Source organism: Herpailurus yagouaroundi, unplaced genomic scaffold, assembly GCF_014898765.1.
Source record: "Herpailurus yagouaroundi ecotype Mexico unplaced genomic scaffold, PumYag 163, whole genome shotgun sequence".
NCBI classification, from domain to species: Eukaryota; Metazoa; Chordata; class Mammalia; order Carnivora; family Felidae; genus Herpailurus; species Herpailurus yagouaroundi.
The window spans coordinates 42,906,974-42,926,750 of NW_024412404.1; the positions used below are offsets into that span (position 1 = coordinate 42,906,974).

Sequence of the window (19,777 nt, forward strand, 5' to 3'; positions counted from 1 at the left end):
AGCTACCTTTCTAATAAATACTCAATTACTTGAACAATGTAGTATATACTGTTCTTTTAATTTAGGAATGATTTGTAGGTCCAAGGTAAAGCAGGTATACTGCTGTCAAAGTATTTCTACTAGATTCTTAACAGACATAAATTTGTTACATAACTTGTATTTAAACATTTATTGGATGTTGCTGATACACCAGGCATTGTGCCAAGTCCTAAGGGATCCCTCTTCTCAACAGGATGATCACTTAGGTGAGGGAAGAAGTATTAACAAATATCAAATCAGAAAACATGATAGGTTATAGCAGAGGAATGTTCAAATATCACGGGAGTGTTGATGAGAAAGCAATTGGTTCTTTTTGGTGGAGCGAACAAAGTATGGAGAAAGAGTTATCATTTGGAATGGACCTTGATGACTAAGGCAAAAATCCTACATAGCAGCAGTCACCATGATAATTTTTTAAAAGGATATATATTTTTTAATATAATTTATTGTCAAATTGGTTTCCATACCACACCCAGTGCTCATCCCAACAAGTGCCCTCCTCAGTGCCCATCACCCATTTTCCCCTCTCCCCCACCCCCATCAAACCTGTTTGTTCTCAGTATCCAGGAGTCTCTTATGGCTTGCCTCCCTCCCTCTCTGTAACTTTTTTTTCTCCTTGCCCTCCCCCATGGTCTTCTGTTAAGTTTCTCAAGATCCACATATGAGTGAAAACATATGGTATCTGTCTTTCTCTGACTGACTTATTTCACTTAGCATAATACCCTCCAGTTCCATCCACGTTGCTGCAAATGGTGGGCATGAAATAGATCAATCATTGACCAAAGTCAATATATCAGAGTATAAGCATATATAAATCAATCATTGACCAAAATCAATATATCAGGGTATAAGGATATATTGACTTTGGTCAATGATTGATCTATTTCATGCCCTCATAGCCTTGGATTGTTAAAAAATAAATACTGGATTAATAATCTGGCCACCCTATGGGCCAAAAAGGGGGGCAAAACCACTCAAAAGGATTAAACTGCTGCTGATTAGTGACACATTTGTGGTGTCTAATTGAGATTTGACTCCTAGGGAAGAGTTACTCACTGAATGCCATTATTTAATCATGATTATTTAAAAGTTTCTTGGGTTGTCTTGATGACATCTAACCTTAGGCTATATATTACAAAGGGACAGACTCTTACCTGGTATGGCAATGGGCTGAAAAACCTTTAAAAAACCCCACACATATCTAGTTCTCACATCAGTGAATCTATGGGTATGCAACAGAAAGTGAGGATTACAACTTGGAGTTTTCTGGCCTTAATATGTTAAACTAGTATTGTGTGTGGCTTTTCTTACTTTAAGATAAACCTGGGCTTGTCTTTCTATTACTCTCTTCATCAATAAATATGTTCTGTGCCATTGAAAAATGAATGTGATATTATATGGATTATGTGATCAGAAGCAACAATTTTAAATTCTAAAAATTCTGAAATTTTAAAAGAAAATAGTGTTTAAAAATATTTGTTGATAATGCCACCCCATTGTTCAGCTCTCTGGAATCACAAATCAAAAATTTTGGTCACTTAAAGACCGAACATGAAAATTTTGAGTCTAACTCAATATTGCTTTAGAAAATGTAAGCATCTGGGGTGCCTGGGTGGCTCAGTCGGTTAAGCCTCTGACTTCGGCACAGGTCATGATCTCACGTTTCGTGGGTTCGAGCCCTATGTCGGGCTCTGTGCTGACAGCTAAGGGCCTGGAGCCTGCTTCAGATTCTGTGTTTCCCTCTCTCTCTGCCCCTCCCCTGCTTGTGTGCTCTCTGTCTCTCTCAAAAATTAACATTAAAAAAAATTAAAAAAGAAAAAAGAAAATGTAAGCATCCAAATATGTTTCAGAATACTTGAGTTTATAAAAGGAATTCCTATTTACTTACTTCTATTGTTTTTAAGGTAGATGGAAAAAGAAAACTGGACACTTGAGATTAAATTCATTATCTTGGATCCAGTTTCTGCCCAGATAACATCTGCCTTTGATTTTCCCCCATGGTACTGCTAGATACTGTTTCTCATGCCTTAAATAGGTTGTGTAATGTGAGGCAGGCCTATAATGTTGGCTACAAGAGACATAACGGTAGTATTTAATGTTTGTAATTTTGCAAAAGTTCATAGCTTATCAATTTTTAAGACTCCTCTTATACAGATCAATTCATTACTGATTTCTTTGCCATTGGTTGATACCCAAGTCACAAGAAATGTCATTCAAACAAAGGAAAAGAATCAAGACATTTGAGATCTATTTTTGGTTATGCTTCCACTCATTGTATAGACATTAATCAATGTTTTAGACATTTTTCTCACCTTACTTATCTATAAGATGAAAAAGTAAATATTGGAAAGCTTAATTTCCAATATAAATGTAAAGTACATGCTTTATTAATATTCCCTGTGTGATTTTAAAATGTGGAACTTTAGGAGCACCTGGGTGGCTCAGTTTGTTAAATGTCCAACTCTTGATTTCAGCTCAGGTTATGATCTCATGTTTCGTGGGTTCAAGTACCATATTGGGCTCTGTGCTGAGAGCGCACAGCCTGCTTAAGATTCTCTCTCTCCCTCTCTCACTGCCCTTCCCCTGTGCACATATGCACTCTCTCTCTCTCTCTCTCTCTCTCTCTCTCAAAAATAAATAAATAAAATAAAATAAAAATGTCAAACTTTAGCATTAAAATTCTGTTTTCAGAAAAAAAAAGGTTAAAATTTACTGAGTATAAAAGTCCTAGGAAACAAAGATGTCTGTTTATTATGAGCATTAAAAAAAAATGGTGACTCCACATTTTAGTACTTAATGAAGGCATTTTATAGCATTTTTCAAATGATAAAGACAGATGCCTGAATTTTACATATTTTATGTAGGGTTCATCCTGCTGGTGCAAATGTGAAAGATGAGGGCTCCTACAGAATTTTACTGCAGAAGAAAAGATTCAAGATAGTTGAAAATGTGGGTTTCTAGGCATCAAATACTAAACGTAGAAACATTTTTTTCAAGTTGTAAACCCTGATGGTTCATCTATTTGTATTTACTTTGCTGCCCCACTGTGGCTGAGCGTGGTTGTATTTCTAAGGCTAGGATTTGTCCTCTTAAAAGGAATTGGTGGTTTTCAGTATTGAAAAAGTGAATAATTGTCATCCTTTAGAGGAAATACTAAGAGCATACACAACCTTTTCTCTTGGTGGCGAGAAATTTTTAACAAACTAATTACCATGTTGAATTATTTTTAACATCTATATCTCAGTTCTCTTTGGTGGACAAAAACATTTGGGAGCTTCACTTCCTTCAGCCTTGGCTTGGAGTTTTAACACAATCATTAGGCTTAGCCTAACGGAGCTCCTCACCTTCATGCCAAAGGCCTTGAGTGAGCTCCCCGCCTACCTCTTGACCTACAACTGCAGATCCCCCTCATTTACTGTGCTGTAGCCACCACAAGTTTTCTTCGCTCTTCAAACACACTGATTTATTTTCTTCCCCCAGGGCCTTTGTACCTACAGTACCCTCTCACTGAACACTCTTGACCCTGTTTGTAGCACTGAGTCTCCTTGTCCTTCAGGTCTCAGTGTAAATGTCATCTCCCCAGGGGCCTTCCTTGACCAACACATGTTAATCTCTTCCTCATTTCCATCTCTTCCCCCATTTTTCCCATTATAATAATTATTACATTTTGCAATGATTTAATGTATCTCTTTATTTGTTGTTGTTGTTTTGTCTCCCTGATAGAATATAAGCTCCAAAGGGTCGGGATTATGCCTGGTTGGTCATCATGTGATCCCATTGCCTAAAACAGTGCCTGCTACATAGAAGAAGCTTGATATATATGTTGACTTGAATGAGTGTGTAGCTGTTAACAAACTCCCTTCAGAAACTTTCTTCCATGGCCTTGTTCTCTCTTGGCTTTGTTCTTACTTCTGTGATTGTTCTTTCTCAGACTCTTCTACTAAGTCTCAACTCTTAACAAATCGGTTTCCTCTCTGGCTGTCTTGCCTGGCACCCTTTCTCTCCTTTCTATCATCCCTCCCCTGCTCCAGTCCTCCACTATTCCCTCTGTGGTAATGACTCTGGCTTCTGTGTTTCCAGCCCTGCCTTCTACACCCCAGCAACAGGTCTGATGGCCCAATTTCCACCTGGCACCTATATCTGGATGCCTTCCCAGCATCCCAAATTCATTACGTCCAAAAATGAAATCAGGCCCCAGCTCTCTGTTCCTATTATCAGTGTCACCATCTTCCCAGTCAACCAAACTCCCAGTCATCATCCTCCCAGAGACTTCATTTCTCATGGTCTCCAGGGCTAATCTGTATTAAAAACCCAGGATGATCTTCTCTCTATCCTGCATGTCTCATGAGATGGTTATGAGAATCAAATAGGCAAACAGGAAGAGGTGCCAGGTAATTACCCTGAAAGTTTCTGCCTCTTCTCCTACTAGCCCAGCAATGGCTGACAGTGGGAGCACCGGTCCATAGATAAGATCCTTGGGCAACGAGGTGGGGAAAATTACATCTGTTTCGTTATAAAATGACCCGTCTTCCATAGGTAGTTTTACTGACCTTTAGGAAAAAGAGAAATCAGAATAATCATTAACAAAAACTAGTCACTGATGGAGCAACTGCATATTGGTGATAAACAAGGTGGGGAGGTAATGTAACTTGTAAAAAACAAACACGCAACCAAACCAGATAAACACCAAATAGTAGATTTAAAAATACATATCGCAGGGCGCCTAAGTGGCTCGGTCGGTTAAGCGTCCGACTTCAGCTCAGGTCATGATCTCACGGTCTGTGAGTTCGAACCCCGCGTCAGGATCTGTGCTGACAGCTCAGAGCCTGGAGCCTGTTTCAGATTCTGTGTCTCCCTCTCTCTCTGCCCCTCCCCTGTTCATGCTCTGTCTCTGTCTCAAAAATAAATAAATGTTAAAAAAAAAAAAAAAAACATATCGCAAAAGGACAAGTAATGCAGTTATAAATTAAGCACACAGGGATTTTTGAAAATTTTCAAAGTTAATATCTAAAGCTGGGATTATACAGGCAGGGGTCAGGCAGGCGATGCGTAGCCAGGTGGGAGACTGTGGCAAATGGGAAAATGTGTTCCCTCCAAAAGGTGGTAGGTGCCACTCAGTTCTAGCCAAGAGGGTTTGTTGAGAATTGTGGTTCCAGAATTTTGAAAGACTATCATAATCTGGATATTTATGAGAAATCTCTCAAGTATTAAATGTTGGCAATCAATTCAAGTAAAAATCAATGTGGGCCAAAATAAACGTACATATCTTCCTTGATTTATGATGGGGTTATGTCCCAATAAAGCCATCATGAGTTGAAAATATCCTAAGTCAAAATGAATTTCATACATCTAATCTACTGAACATCATAGTTTAGTCTACCCTCCCATAAATGTACTCAGAACACCTATATTAGTTAGGCAAACTACATTAGTTGCCAACCTACAGTTGGGCAAAATCATCTAACACAAAGCCATTTATTTATTCATTCATTCATATATTTATGTTTATTTATTTGAGAGAGAGAGACAGAGAGAGAGAGGAGGGGCAGAGAGAAGGAGAGACAGAATCCCAAGCAGACATCAGCACACAGCCCCGTGCAGGGCTTGAACTCACGAACCCGTGAGATCACAACCTCAGCTGAGATGAAGAGTTGGATGTTTCACCAACTGTGCCACCCAGGCACCCCCACAAAGCCTATTTTATAATGAAGTGCTGAATATCTCAAGTAACTTCTTGAATATTATAATGAAGGTAAAAAACAGAATGGTTGTAAAGGTGCGGGATGGTGGTCAGCGCACAGGTTATCTACCCTGTGATCACATGGCTGACTATAAGCTGCAGCTGCCACTGCCTAGCGTCGTGAGAGTATTGTACCATGTATCTCCAGCCTGGGAAAAGGGCAAAATTCAAAATGTGAAGTATGGTTTCTATTGAATGTATATCACTTTGACAACATCCCAAAGTCAAAAAATCTTAAGTAGAACCATCCTAAGTCAAGGACCATCTGTACATGTAGGTTGTATTTAGCTACCTTTACAACCTCCAATATCAAGAATTCATTTTCAAATATACCATACATCTACTTTTAACCCATAATACAGCTATAAAAGGGCGTTTGAAGAATTCATGGCTTTATGCCTTAAATTTAAAACTTCCTTGGTTATGTTTTATGAATGATAAATAATTTTAAAAACGGATCATGAAAAAACAGTACCTACTATTCAACCATAAGGCTTCAATGTTTTCTAATCCTGCTGGCTTTCTGAACCACGACAATCCACTCACTTTGCCTCTCACTTTAGCTGCTTATAGAAAAGTCACAACTCAACATTCAGAACTAGAAGAGAATATTCAAGGCAAGCAAAAGGAGAGAATACTGGGACCAATTACTTGCCCACCTTGGCAAGGATTTGATAGAGACATTACCCATTTTATGAACGTCTCTGCCTTGAGACAGATTTGATTATTCGTTGGGTTCTTATAAAAGTGAAATTGAGACATAAAGGGTACAGAACAGAAAGAGGTGTCTTTTTTAGGATTCTCCATTTAGAAAACTTTACATTTTTCTTAAGAAGGCAATTTTTCAAAAATTGCAATTTCAAGGATGTATATACCCAGCATCAACTTAGTCTTTGACTTTGTGGAATACATTGAGAATAGTCAGTTCAGAGGCACCTTGAGTCTTTAAACTCCTTTAACAAAGGTACCATCATCATCAGCTATTACCAGGACATTGGTCACAAATTTCTTTTTGACCCAGTTCTATTTAAGCAGGTAATTCCCATGACTCCACTATATGCAACTACCCTTCTGTTTGGAGGTTATGTGAATGAAGGTATAATCCATATGTTTTCCATATCTAAAAGTTTCTTATTTTTGAGATTCCAGTTGTACACCAAAGTAATAGGAGCAAAAACTCATAACCATCCTTTTTTCATATAAATAGGCATGTTTTGAAATTGTAAAGGAAATCAAATTTTGGTAAATTAAATCATGTTGGAAAAGGCTCGAGGATGACTTGGTATTTAGAAGAAATTCATTGAGAAACCAGGTCATAGAGAATCCTTTCAAAATGCAAGTAATCACTCCAAGGGAATTACACATGTAGAAAGATGCTACAACTGAAGATGTTTAATATGTACATATAAAGCCAGTTAATTCATCAAACTGATGCAATCACATTACATGAATGCAAACTAAGACCACCACCTTGTTGTGTAACTAAGTCTCTTACTTTGCTTTTAAATAATGCTCCTGGTTACTTTTTTCAACGGTCCACACAGTCAATGCACTTGGACTTGATAAGCACAGCTGGCGCCAGTTCATAGGGTTAAAAGTCATGCAGCTTACATCCACACCAGGTTGTGACTTCTTGCATAAAATGACACTTGATTCCCATTTCCTTAGAGAGAAATTGTGTTTGGTAAAAAAAATAATTCATTTAACTTGGCATCTTGAGACCATTTATCTAATTACATATATTGAGTCTCAATATATAATTTATTTAATGATATAATTTATTTAATCCATATTAATAGCAAATTTATTAATTATGCTATACCCTTCTAAGAAAGCAAAATAACTGTGTGTTTTAACAATATTACCCCGTCATGTGCTATAAAGGCTATTTTATCTTCCTTATTAAATTTGAATTTAAATCATCCAAATCTAGAAAATGGAATATATCATCACACTTGCTGAAAAACAAGTATCTAAATCTCAACATACTATATATAAATACTCCAGATTGACCTATGTTCACTCTACACATTGATACCAATTGATTATTTACTGACTTTTAAAAATCAGTACTTTAAAATATTTCATTCATTTACCCATTTGAGAGACTATCCTGAATCCCTACCATGGGCAAGGTCTTTTATTAGATGAAATGGGAGGAAAAATAAATGTGAGCTATCTCCTCCTCCAAGGAGCTAGCACTCCATTCAGGCTTCTGACTGGGAAATGGAATTAATATTTACTGAGCTCACCTTGCCTTTTGGCACCCTCCTGCTCTCACTTCCTTCCACCTCCATCACAAGTGTTCTGTCCCTCATGTCAGCCATTCTCTTACTGGTATCACTGGTTCCCTGAATCTTTTGACTTTCTGCCTCAGATCCCTGGACCAACCATCAACCCTGGATGGATAGAACTGAAAGCCCAGGATGCTGGAGACATTGGAACAAAGATCAGAGGACTATGTGTGTCTGTGACATTATAAATTCATGGTTAATGCCCCCACCCTTGGACCCTCAATAACCCTTGCATCCTGCTGTGTTTCTCTGGTCCATTCTCTCTCCCATTCTCTCAATAAGGGGAGAAAATTTTTAATATTCTCCACTCTCCTGAAGTCCCCAACCTCTCCACCTCCTTCTTCCTTTCAGTGAAGAGATCCCATTAAGAAGATAGAGGCTATCGCCTGGGAATTCTCCCCAAATTTCTGCTATCAGGATATGCATCATTCTTTCCTCCTCCTGTTACAGTGGAAGACATGTACTTCCTCTGACCTAAGGCTATTTTCACCACCTGTGTGTGGGGTCTTTGCCTCCTTAGGAACATTAGTTTTTCCATTATTCATTCTCTTCTACATCTTCAGACTCTCCCTCTCTCCTGACTCTTTCCTGACAACACTTAAATGTTCATCTGCACCATCTTTTAAAAAGCCTGCCCTCAATCTCACCCTTACATGTCTTTCTGCCCTCCCCTGTGAGCCAAACTCCTGGAGTTGTTCTAAACTCTCTGCCTCTTCTTTCTCACTCCAGCTCTCTCTCATGCCTGGAAATCTGCTCCTTGTCACCACCAGTCCACTGACACAGCTCTCTCCAAGACCCACCAATATCCACCTTCATCCTAAATCCAACAGTTCTCAGTCCTTGTCTAACTTGACCTCTGCAGGATTTGACACTGCTCACAATGATCTTCTGAAATGACTCTTGGGATCTCTGTCACACACCTCTTAGGGGACATCTCATGCCTCTTTCTGGGGCCTTCATCACCTGTTCTGCCTAGCTGACTCAGTGGCTGTCTGACTGTGTAGGCTTTGACGAACTTCATGTAGGCACACCCCACATGTGCCTCACCTCATGCCTGCTCCACATACCCAGAGGCTCCCTTGTGCCCCTGGAAATGACATGCAGGAGGTCTAAATAAATCAGAAAGTGTGGCTGTTAACACTCTGTGCAGGGATATCCCACTCAGTGGGATAACAAGAGTCAGTGGATAAACTCTCATCTCTTCCTCCCTGCTTCCTAGTCTACTACTGTCTGTCACTGACCAAGGACTTTCCATGTTCATAGTTCATTCTGCCTCTCAGAAGACCATCTGTGAAACCAAGCAATCGACTGCACTTGGCACCAAGTGCAGAGTAATGCAGTTGGCCGGCAAAGTAATGTGCCCTGATGCTGGCTCTCTTCCTTCCCTGCCTCCCTCCACTTTCTCACTTCCACCTGCCTCCTTCCTGGGATTGTGCTCCCCACTACAGAAGTGGCTCAGGGGCTGTTACCTCAGACTCTGCTTTCTAAGGAATACTGGTTGAGGCATATTCTGGAAAGCCCCCATGCTCAGTGTCCCTCCTCCCTTCATAACTACTCCTTCTGAGCTTCCTAGGTTTCTCTTCCTCTTTCAGACCCTTTTATTGGTGCTCTCTAGGTTCAGCCCGAGGTTCTTCTTTGAGTGTTCTTATCCACTTCCAGCATTTTGAATACCACTTTAACAACTCCCAAACTTCAGCTCTCTCTTGAGCTCCAGTCCTGTACATCTGTGGCAGAGGCACTGTGTCCCTTAACATCTCTTCTCCATTTCTTTCTGTGAGTGACAGAACTCCTAGTTTTTAGCCAGCCACGTAGTTACCCACACTGAGGACCAAATTTCCCAGTGTCCCTTGTAGCTCCACAAGGCTTGTGACTAAGCTGGTGAGTGGGATATAAGTGGCAGTGATGTGTGCAACGTCTAAGCTATGCATTCCAAGAAAGGTTTGTGCCTTCCTCTTTATCTTTTTCCCTTCCCACTGGCTCCCCAAAATACAAGGGCAGTGCCCCCACTTTACATTAGAGATGAGGGCAACACTCCAAGAGAGGGAGAGCAACACGTTAGAGGCAGACTGGCCCGAGACTAGGGAGCCACCATTCCAACCATGGGCTACTCATACCCAGACTAGTGAACTTGAAGGAAACTTCTGTCTTGTTTAAACCACTTTAGGATGATTTGGGTTTCTGTGACAGAAATTGAACTTAAATCCTAACTTATCTATCAGTTGCCCCAACTAGATATATCCATTTATTTATCTCAGGCACCCTCACCTCAGTTTGTCTCAGCTGGTCTTCCCCCATTGCTGCTTCCAACTTCCCTCTACCTGTGTTCTTGACATCTTTCTGACATGAACCATAATGACCATAAGTTGTCAAAGTCACAACTCTGGGTAAAACCCTCAGCTGTCCCTCTCCCTCAGCACCACGCCCAACATTCAGTCACCAAGTGCCATGGTACTGCCTCCTAAACACCTTCCAAATCTCTCCACTTCCTTCTATCCCTACTCCCACCACCCTAGTCCATGCCACAGTCACCTCTCACCTGAGCCACCAAAGCCTACTAACTCATGTTCATGCCTATTTCCCTCCAATATACTTTCCATGACATGGCTAGAAGGAGGCTTCTTACACACAGATCTGCTCGTGTCACATCCCTGCTTATAACCCTTTAACAGCCTCCCATCACCTTTAGGATAAAGGATATGCCTATTAGCATGGCTTAGGCATAGGGTGAGTATTCTCCTGGTTTAATTATTGACAACATCCCCTCTCACTCTCAAGTGTCCTGACTTGCATGATAAATTACATGGTCACTTATTTATAAGGCTGCTCATGAGCCAGCCTCAGCCTCAGACTGACCGCCTAGGCTTACCTCTCATGACCCATTTCTGGTTGCCATCATTATGATCTCTTAATTAAATCTTCAAACTTGCCATATTTTCTCTGACCTCATGCTTTGCACATGCCTTTCCTCTGTTTAGAATTCTCTTCCTTATCTTCTTCACAAGGTTGATTCCTACTTATCCTTTAAGTATTGCTATAGGTTGAACTGTGTCCCCCCAAATTCATTTGTTGATGTCCTATCAGTACCTCAGAATGTGACTGTATCTGGAAACAGGGTCTTTACTAAGTTAAATGAAGACATTTAGTGTGGCCTTATTCCAATATGACTAGTATCCCTGTAAAAAGGAAAGGGGAAATTTGGAGACTGATCTACATACAATGAGAACACCATGTGAACATGAAGACAGTTATTAACAAGCCAAGGAGAAAAGCCTAGAGCAGATTCTCCCTCATAGCTCTCGGAACAGACCAACCCTGTTTACACCTTGATGTTAGACCTCTAGCCTCCAGAACTGTGAGACACTAAATTTCTGTTATTTCAACCACTTAGTAGTACTTTGTTAATAGCAGCCCCAGCAAACTAATATATCCATTAGTAGGTGAGTGGATAAATAAACTGTGGTATATTCATTCCATGGAATAGAAAGGAATGAAATATTGACACACACAAGAGCATAAGAGAATTTCAAAATAATTATGCTGCATGAAAGCCAGGCTCCCCCAACCCCAAAAGAGTCCATAATGGATGACTCCCTGTATAAAAAATTCTAGAAAAATGCAAACAAATCCAGAGTGATAGAAAACACATCAGTGACTACCTGGGGAAAGGGGCCAAGGGTTGGGACAGGGATGGTGTAAGTGTGGAAGGGCCCATAAGGAAACATATGAAGGAGCACAAGGAAACTTTCGGGGGTGATAGATATATTTATTATCTTGATTATGGTGATGGTTTCATGGGTGTTTACACAAGTAAAAACTAATCAAATTATATTCTTATATGTGAGTTTTTTAATATGCCAATCATACCTCAATAAAGCTATTAAAAAAAAAAAAGAAACCGAATAAACTAAATGTAGTTCTCTGAACCTAGATTATTATATTTTTGTATAAGAAATGCTGGTGTGTAAGGAGTATCTTCAATCATTCTCTGAACAGTTTGTACTTCCCCTTAAAAGAAAAACTCCCCCTGATGGGTGCCTGGCTGCCTCAGTTGGTAGAGCATGTGACTCTTGATCACAGGGGTGTGGGCTCGAGCCTCATATTGGGTGTATAGGTTCCTTAAAAATAAAATATTTTTAAAAACGGAAAACTGTCCATTGCAGGAGTTTATATGATGGATGGAAGAGTGAGTACAACTTTGAAACTGGCCACATGAAATGACCCAGCAAAGACCACAGATGTGTCTTACACGTATTTCCTACACAGCTGGCAAATGTGCTGTGCTGTTCCACTCTCTGAATATATAACTCTTCTAATGTCTCTAAAAACATTACTTTACTAATTAAAATTAAAATACTAATTATAATTACTTCAAATCGAACTCTAATATAGAGAACATCTTAAATTCATCATTAGTGGAAAATACACACACAACTCAAAAAAAAGAGTTGCTACCATTTATTTGAAGGAAAGATGAAACTGTATGCAATTGTCATTCTTTACCCAACAAAGGAACTATTATAACACATTAACAAAAAAGGAAGTATGATCATTTCACTCCCATATAGCTTTTGCCCTGCCAAATTTTATGCCTAAAAGTAGCAACTGTATCAAACCTTATAATCAAAACTTTTATTCTTTCCATTTTTCCTTGTTGCACATTTTGCATGTATATGTCCTTTAATATAATCCAGACAAGATTAAAATGTAATCCAGTGAAAGGAATGCTGTAGCACACCGACTTACCAAAGGGCCAGTTCAAATTCTGGGAGAGAGGAGTAGCTAGCCAAGTAGGTGCCACAATAACTGAATGACAGTAAAGTGTAGTCCAGAAGAACACTGCCTAAAATATAAAATCAGTTACAAGGGTTTAATCATTGCGTTCAGATTAACTACAGTCTTATAGTTTATCTCCCTTATCTAATGATTCTCACATAATCCAAAAGCCTTCAGCTCCTGGAATAACAGATCTCCTAGGTAATTTCTAAGATTATGAACAGAAAGCTAAAAGCAAAGTTAAAATTCCTTTTTTTTTTTTTTTTTTTACAGCTATTAGAGTTGGGGTACCTGGCTGGTTCAGTTGGGAAATCATGCAACTCTCAATATTGAGTTTGAGCCCCACAGTGGGTGTGGACATTACTTGTTTAAAAAAAGAAAAAAATTAGGGGGGCACCTGGGTGGCTAAGTCAGTTAAGCATTCGACTTTGGTTCAGGTCATGATCTCAGAGCTCTTGAGTTCAAGCCTCTCATCAGGCTCTATGCTGACAGCTCAGAGCCTGGAGCCTGCTTTGAATTCTGTCTCCCTCTCTCTCTGCCCCTCCCCTGCTCATGCTCTGTCTGTCTCTTTTTCAAAAATAAACATTAAAAAATTTTTTTTTAAATAAAAAATTAAAGATATGAGAGTAAATTAAGACCATTAGGTCACTGTCCCTAGACTTCAATCAGAACTGAGTGTATTGAACCATGGATGTCGTAAGTATAATTTGAAATGACCCAAGAACTAGAACATGCTCCATAAATATATGAAACACTGTAATTAGAAAAGTTATTCAAACAACATTAAATACTTTGGGGAGTTGTAATCATTCCAGCTTACTTCCATGTCTCTATGTCTTGGGCCACACCAAGCCCTTTGCTTAATATCTTCTGGTTCTAGGAAAAATTATAAAAAAGTTCTATCTCTGGGGCGCCTGGGTGGCGCAGTCGGTTAAGCGACCGACTTCAGCCAGGTCACGATCTTGCGGTCCGGCAGTTCGAGCCCCGTGTCAGGCTCTGGGCTGATGGCTCGGAGCCTGGAGCCTGTTTCCGATTCTGTGTCTCCCTCTCTCTCTGCTCCTCCCCCGTTCATGCTCTGTCTCTCTCTGTCCCAAAAATAAATAAACGTTGAAAAAAAAAATTGAAAAAAAAAAAGTTCTATCTCATCCATCCTTGTAGTTGAAGACATGAAACATGACTCCAAAAACCTTAGTAACAATGTGTTTACAATGTGTGTCATGAGGACGCTAAGACAAGGAAGTATCTGCTTCTGCCCTCCTGTGTATAAAGATCCGGTTTCCCCCACTCTACCTGCTGTTTTTCAATGTGGTTCCATAGGTACAAGTTCTGCCTTCTCCCATGTCTTTTTCACATGCAGGTCTCTATTGCTAGTTCTCTGTACTTTTCGTGGTTGTTTCCTGCTTTTTTTGCCCTTCTCACTTTGACTAGAATATAACGCTAAACTTTGTTGTTTGTTGAATTTATTTAGCCCAGTTTGATTAACAAAGAAAACTTGTATTAACTGAGCAAAAATAAAAGTTTTTCTGTGGAATAGAGGCCTCAATAGAATAATTTCTATCCTTACTATAGACATTTCCTCTCATAAATGAAGATTATTCGTTTTATATTTTATTTATTTTAAATTTCTAAAAAATGCATGATGTTTGAATATGAAAAAAAAAAGCTTTAATGTTTATTTAGTTTTGAAAGAGAGAGAGAGTTCACATGCACAATTGGGGGAGGGGCAGAGAGAGAGGAAGGGGTAGAATCCCAAGCGGGCTCCACAGTCAGCAAGGAGCCCAATGGGGTACTTTATCCCACAACCCTGGGATCATGACCTGAGCTGAAGTCAAGAGACTGACAACTGAGTCACCCAGGTGCCTCTCCCCCCCAATAAAAAGCTTTACAAGAAAATATATCCTCTGTAATCTCACTACCAAATTTGGTAAATTTCTGGTATTTTCTTCTATGCTTACTTGTCAATAAACATTTTTTTTTACTTAAATATAACTTTGAAAAAATACACAACATTGCTTTTTATAGCTATAACAATCATGGTTTAAATATTATGTATAATAATTCATTTTAAAAACTTGGATCATACAGTGTTACTCCTATTGTTTACATTATATAGAGCATTTTGTCATTAATAATTCTTCAAAATCAATTTTTAATGCTTATATAATACACTTTATGGGATATTTTCACATATTTAACCATATTCCTATTACTGGGGATGTAGGTGGTTTCCAATCTTTTTCTATTATGATAGTGCCTTTATCTCCTGTGCATACACATCTTTGACTATTTCTGATTTCCTTAAAATTGAATTCTAGTCCTTCAACTGAGTTTAACTGGGTCAAATATGGGAATGTTTACTTCCCAGAAAGATTGTATCAATCTTACTCCCACCTTATTCCCACCTTCAGCAAGAAAGTGTGTTACCAATTTCACTGTGCTCCACCTAGCAGTTATCAGCTTAAAAAAATTGTGACCTTGATAAGGAGAAAAACCTCATCTCAGTTCAAATATCAATTTTTAAAATGAATATTGGATGGAATATTTTTTGATATTTTGGTCATCTGTAGTTTTGTGGTTTGGGCAATTTCTTCTTCCACTGTTCTAATGGGATGTTTGGGTCTTTTTCTTATTGTTTCATAAACTCTCTAAAAATACTTGATCATATTACTTCCAAGTATCTTCCTCAGTTTATTATTTGCCTTTAATTTTTCATGGTGTTTTGAATGTTCTTAAATTTTAAATTTGTATGCAATAATAGGTCAATTTTTCTATTTTTAGCTATTTCCTTTGTGTGAAAATTTCTTCCTCATCCAAATCATTTCAATATTCTACCATATTTTCTCCTACTTTTCAAATGGTTTGCTGTTTATATTGAACTCTTATTTTTCTCTAATGTATGTTTTGACGTTCAGTATGAGTATCAAACTTGATATGTTTGCTCAAATAGTTTTCTATTTAAAATTTTTAAAGATTTATTTATTGATTTATTTAAGTAATCTCTACACCCCACATGGGGCATAAACTCAAGACCCTGAGATTAAGAGTTGGATGCTCCACCGACTGAGCCAGCCAGGTACCCCTCAAATAGTTTTCTTAGCACCATTGCTGAACAATCTATATTATCTATTTTGGGGGAAGGAATGCAGAATATCATTCATCATTTAGCTTTTATATATTCTAAGCTTGTACCCTCTCTTCAACTCTTCCACTGATGTGGTGATCCCTACACCAATATCACACTCTTAATCGCTATAGCATCATGTTAAAAGGACCCTCTATCATGTCATCATTCTCTTTCGAATTATTCCCATCTCTACTTTTTGTTGTTCTGGAAGAACTTCAGAATCATTTCATTTAAGTACTCCTTGCTGTCTAAAACATGATAAACTTAGGAATTATTTTCTATGAACTATATAATAACAAAACTTTCCACTCAGGAATATGTCTCTATATACTTAAATAATTTAAATCAATGATATTTTTGTAGTTTTCATTGAGGTCACTCACATTTCTTCTTGAATCAGTTCTAAGTATTTAAATCACCTTAGCTATGTGAATATTTTGAAACCAGCATCTTACTGAGCATTCTTTTATTAGTCCTAGTAGACCATTGCATTACCCATAATCTCTTCTTCTATAGCTATAATTTTTGTTTCATATTTTGTTGCATTGGCTTGAAATTCCAGGCTGATATTAAATAACTGTGGTAACAACAGCTATCCTTGATGACTTAGTCATAATTTTATTGTGAATGCCTTTAGAGTTTCATTTTTTTATATAAATGTTGGCTGCTGGTTTGAATTAACTTTTAATTGCTTCGACAGGGCTATAGTCAAAATAACAAAGCTGGGGAAATTTTAAAGATGAAGAGTAGTTACAGTCCATATAGACAGTTACCAATGTATGAATGAGCAATGTTTTATAAATTGTTTTAATCTGTTGAGAACACAAATTTCCCCACAAATAAAATGCTATCAATTATAGTGAAATTCCCTGGCTTAACCCAAAGACTTATTTGACCAATAAGTCCAAAGAACTAAGACCAGTCCCAAGCTCTCCTGGGCTTTCTATCCATGATGTGTTAAATGAGGGAATCATGAGATGGAAACTCCAGTAAATGTGCAGTAAATGACCCACTGTGGGTCACATGTATCTGTGAATAAATTAATTATAGTAAATGTTGGGTAACGGTGACTGACATATATGTGTGTGTGTGATATTCGTATATGTCATGTGGATATATACATAATATATATATAATTACATTTATTATCACTACAGCCTTAACAGTAGATACTACCATTATTCCCACACCTCAGGAAATTGAGGCTCAGAGACTTTAGAACTTGTATGACCTCAATTTACCTGGATTTTCAATAAATCGTCATAAAAGAAAAAAAAAAGTATTCTGGAAAAAGGTTTCAAACTGCATTTAGTGCTGTAATAGTCTACTAGCCCAGTGCTTATCAAGTTTAATGTACATATCAATCACCTGGAGAATCTTACTAAAATGCAGATTCTGATTCAGTAAGTCTGGGATGGGAGCAGTTTCCGTATTTATAACAGGTATCCTAGGTGATGCCAATGTTGAAGATAAACAGACCACAGACTTTTGAGTAGCAAGGCTGCAGTACACTGATTAAATTCTTTGTGATCAGCCCGATCCTACTTTTAAAATGTGTGATATGAAAACAAAAAACAAAAAAACAAACTGACAAACCCAAAACACCCTTCATTTGTAAGCACTAGGTTTGGTCACATAAAGAAATCCTTCAGTTATGTCAGATTACGAGTCTTGCAGGTTACCTTTTAATTTGGTCCTTCTGGTCAATCCAGGAAAGTTGTATATGTAGATGAGAGGTTTTAACCTCCGGTCGGAAAAAGCCACAACTTCATAAGGAACATTAGTTGCCACAACACCCACAACTCCATTCATACACTGAAGTACAGTCTTTTTCTTGGTTTCAATATTAATAAATATTACAAAATTCCCACAAGGGTAGCAAATGGTGCTGTCGTTGACAAAATGAACATTCTGCTTAGGGAATCCTTGGACCCATCTTTGGGAAAAAAATGTATCACCATCAATATAATCCATTTCAAATACTTTTTTTAAACAAAGCAAACAAAAGGGCATCAAAATATTTGAAACACATCTATTCTATTTTTACCTCCTTTCTGCCCAAAACAATCTCTAGGATAAAAGAAGACATATGCTGGCTGTGAGACCAGTGTGGAGCCTGCTTGGGATTCTTTCCCTCCATCTCCCTCTCTCTGGCTCCCCCCATTCGCGCGCTCGCTCGCTCGCGCAGACGCTCTCTCAAAATAAGAAACATTTTTTTTCTAAACAAGCTTTAAAAAAAAAACTTTGAATAGGGCAGCCTACATTGTGGTTGTGAGTCAAGTATAAAACTGTTTCTTTACCAAGATGAAATGTGTATAGCTGTATTTTAAATGGGAAAAAAACGGATAGAATGCAGAAAATAAATGGAATTAAGTCAACATGACTGGAGAGTACAGGATACAGAATCAAACAGTAACAGAGTGCAGGTAACACTCAAGAATGTAGAAGAAAAGAAATACCACCTTCTATCTGTGCAGCTGTTTGTGCTTTCCAAAGACCACTAAAAAATGCAAATAGCTCCAAAGTTAGTGGATAGAAGGAAGGGACTGACGGTCCTAATTTAGGGTAAATCCCCAAGGATGACGAGGAAAGGATGGGAGTGTGTGTAGGGTGGTGGGTATGTTTGAAAAATCAGGAGAAAACGGAACACTGAGCCAGAAAGAGGAGGCAGAAATGAAGAGTGGAAGAGGCAGAAATGAAGAGTGGAAGAGAGCAATCGTGGGTAAGCGAGAAAGGGGAGGGTCGCAGAAAAACGAAGGGGTGCAAACAGCTGGAGATGTGGTCACTAAGAAGTCACACAGAGAGGGAGTCTGCAGGAGGGCGTTGGGGGGTAAAGGACAAGAGCTCAAAGTTTCCAGGAGAGCAGGTCCAGAGAATGGGAGAAAGAGGAGGGTAGGGAGGGGACTGGGTCAGAAGGAAGTTTCCGAGAGACCCGGCAGTCGCTGGGCGGAGGACGCCGCACCTCACGGACAGGGAAGGGCCGACGGAGGCGTAGGCGTTCTCCTCGCGCTCCCGGCCGTGAGCCATGGGCCAGGTTTCTCTCAGCCCGGCCCCGGGGAGAAAATGCCCGAGCCCACTCGGGTCTGCAGCCGTTCGTTACTCTGAGGTCCTCTGCGGCGCAGACTGCAAAGCGTCCGCTGTTACCGCCGTATCCAAGAGACTGTAACCCCTGCTCCCATTGGCTATGCCCTGTCTGCATGCTCCCTCTCGGACCTAGCGGATTGGTGGAAGTGCTGCCGCGTCTCAGCATATGGGAGAGCGGCGAGCTAAGCGTGGGGCGGGCCCTTAAGAGTGAGTGCTGAGTGGCCCTTGCCTGGGGCAAATAATTACAATATTAATAAATATCAATAGCAGAATTAATATTGTGTGCTGACCACGCCAGACGTCGTTCCTAGCGCCATGCAGGCATTATTTCATTTACTCTTCAAATCGCCCATCAGCCCCGTTTTATAAGTAAGCAAAGTGTTTAAGTGATGCGAGAAAGAACTTGCCTAAGACTGCAAACTAGGACTTAAAACCAGGTATCGGTATCGTCTAAATTTAGAGTTCCTAGCCTAGCCTTTAATTACTATATTACACTCTCACACGGACCCTCTGCTACCTCAAGGAGGCAGACATCTCCAGGAAGTAACTTGATCGGAAGGCCACATCGTGTTCTTGTTTCTTCCGTTTCCTCTCGTACCCTTTTTCCCTTTCTTCCTTTCTATTCGTCTCCTCCTCACTGGCCTCCCCTTCTCTTCCTTAGTTCTTTCTTCCCTGTCTTGCCACCTTCTGGCCTTCATTTCGTACACAAATATTTACTGAGTA

General features: G+C 39.2%; 1 protein-coding gene across 3 annotated transcripts in view; it reads right to left on the bottom strand.

Moving 5' to 3' along the window:
• Positions 1-19,109, bottom strand: part of CFAP43 (cilia and flagella associated protein 43) — a 128,702-nt gene extending 109,593 nt beyond the window's left edge. For 2 of the 3 annotated variants that reach the window (XM_040486358.1, XM_040486359.1), the window contains exons 1-5: positions 18,933-19,109; positions 17,653-17,906; positions 12,817-12,913; positions 7,275-7,442; positions 4,439-4,589 (exon numbers count right to left, since the gene is read on the bottom strand). In XM_040486358.1, coding sequence (XP_040342292.1) covers positions 4,439-4,589; positions 7,275-7,442; positions 12,817-12,913; positions 17,653-17,906; positions 18,933-18,997 — 735 coding nt within the window. In that variant the 5' untranslated portion in view covers positions 18,998-19,109. The remainder of the gene's footprint in view (positions 1-4,438; positions 4,590-7,274; positions 7,443-12,816; positions 12,914-17,652; positions 17,907-18,932) is intronic. The other variant, XM_040486357.1, reaches the window with a different exon arrangement.
• Between the last annotated feature and the right edge of the window lie 668 nt (positions 19,110-19,777).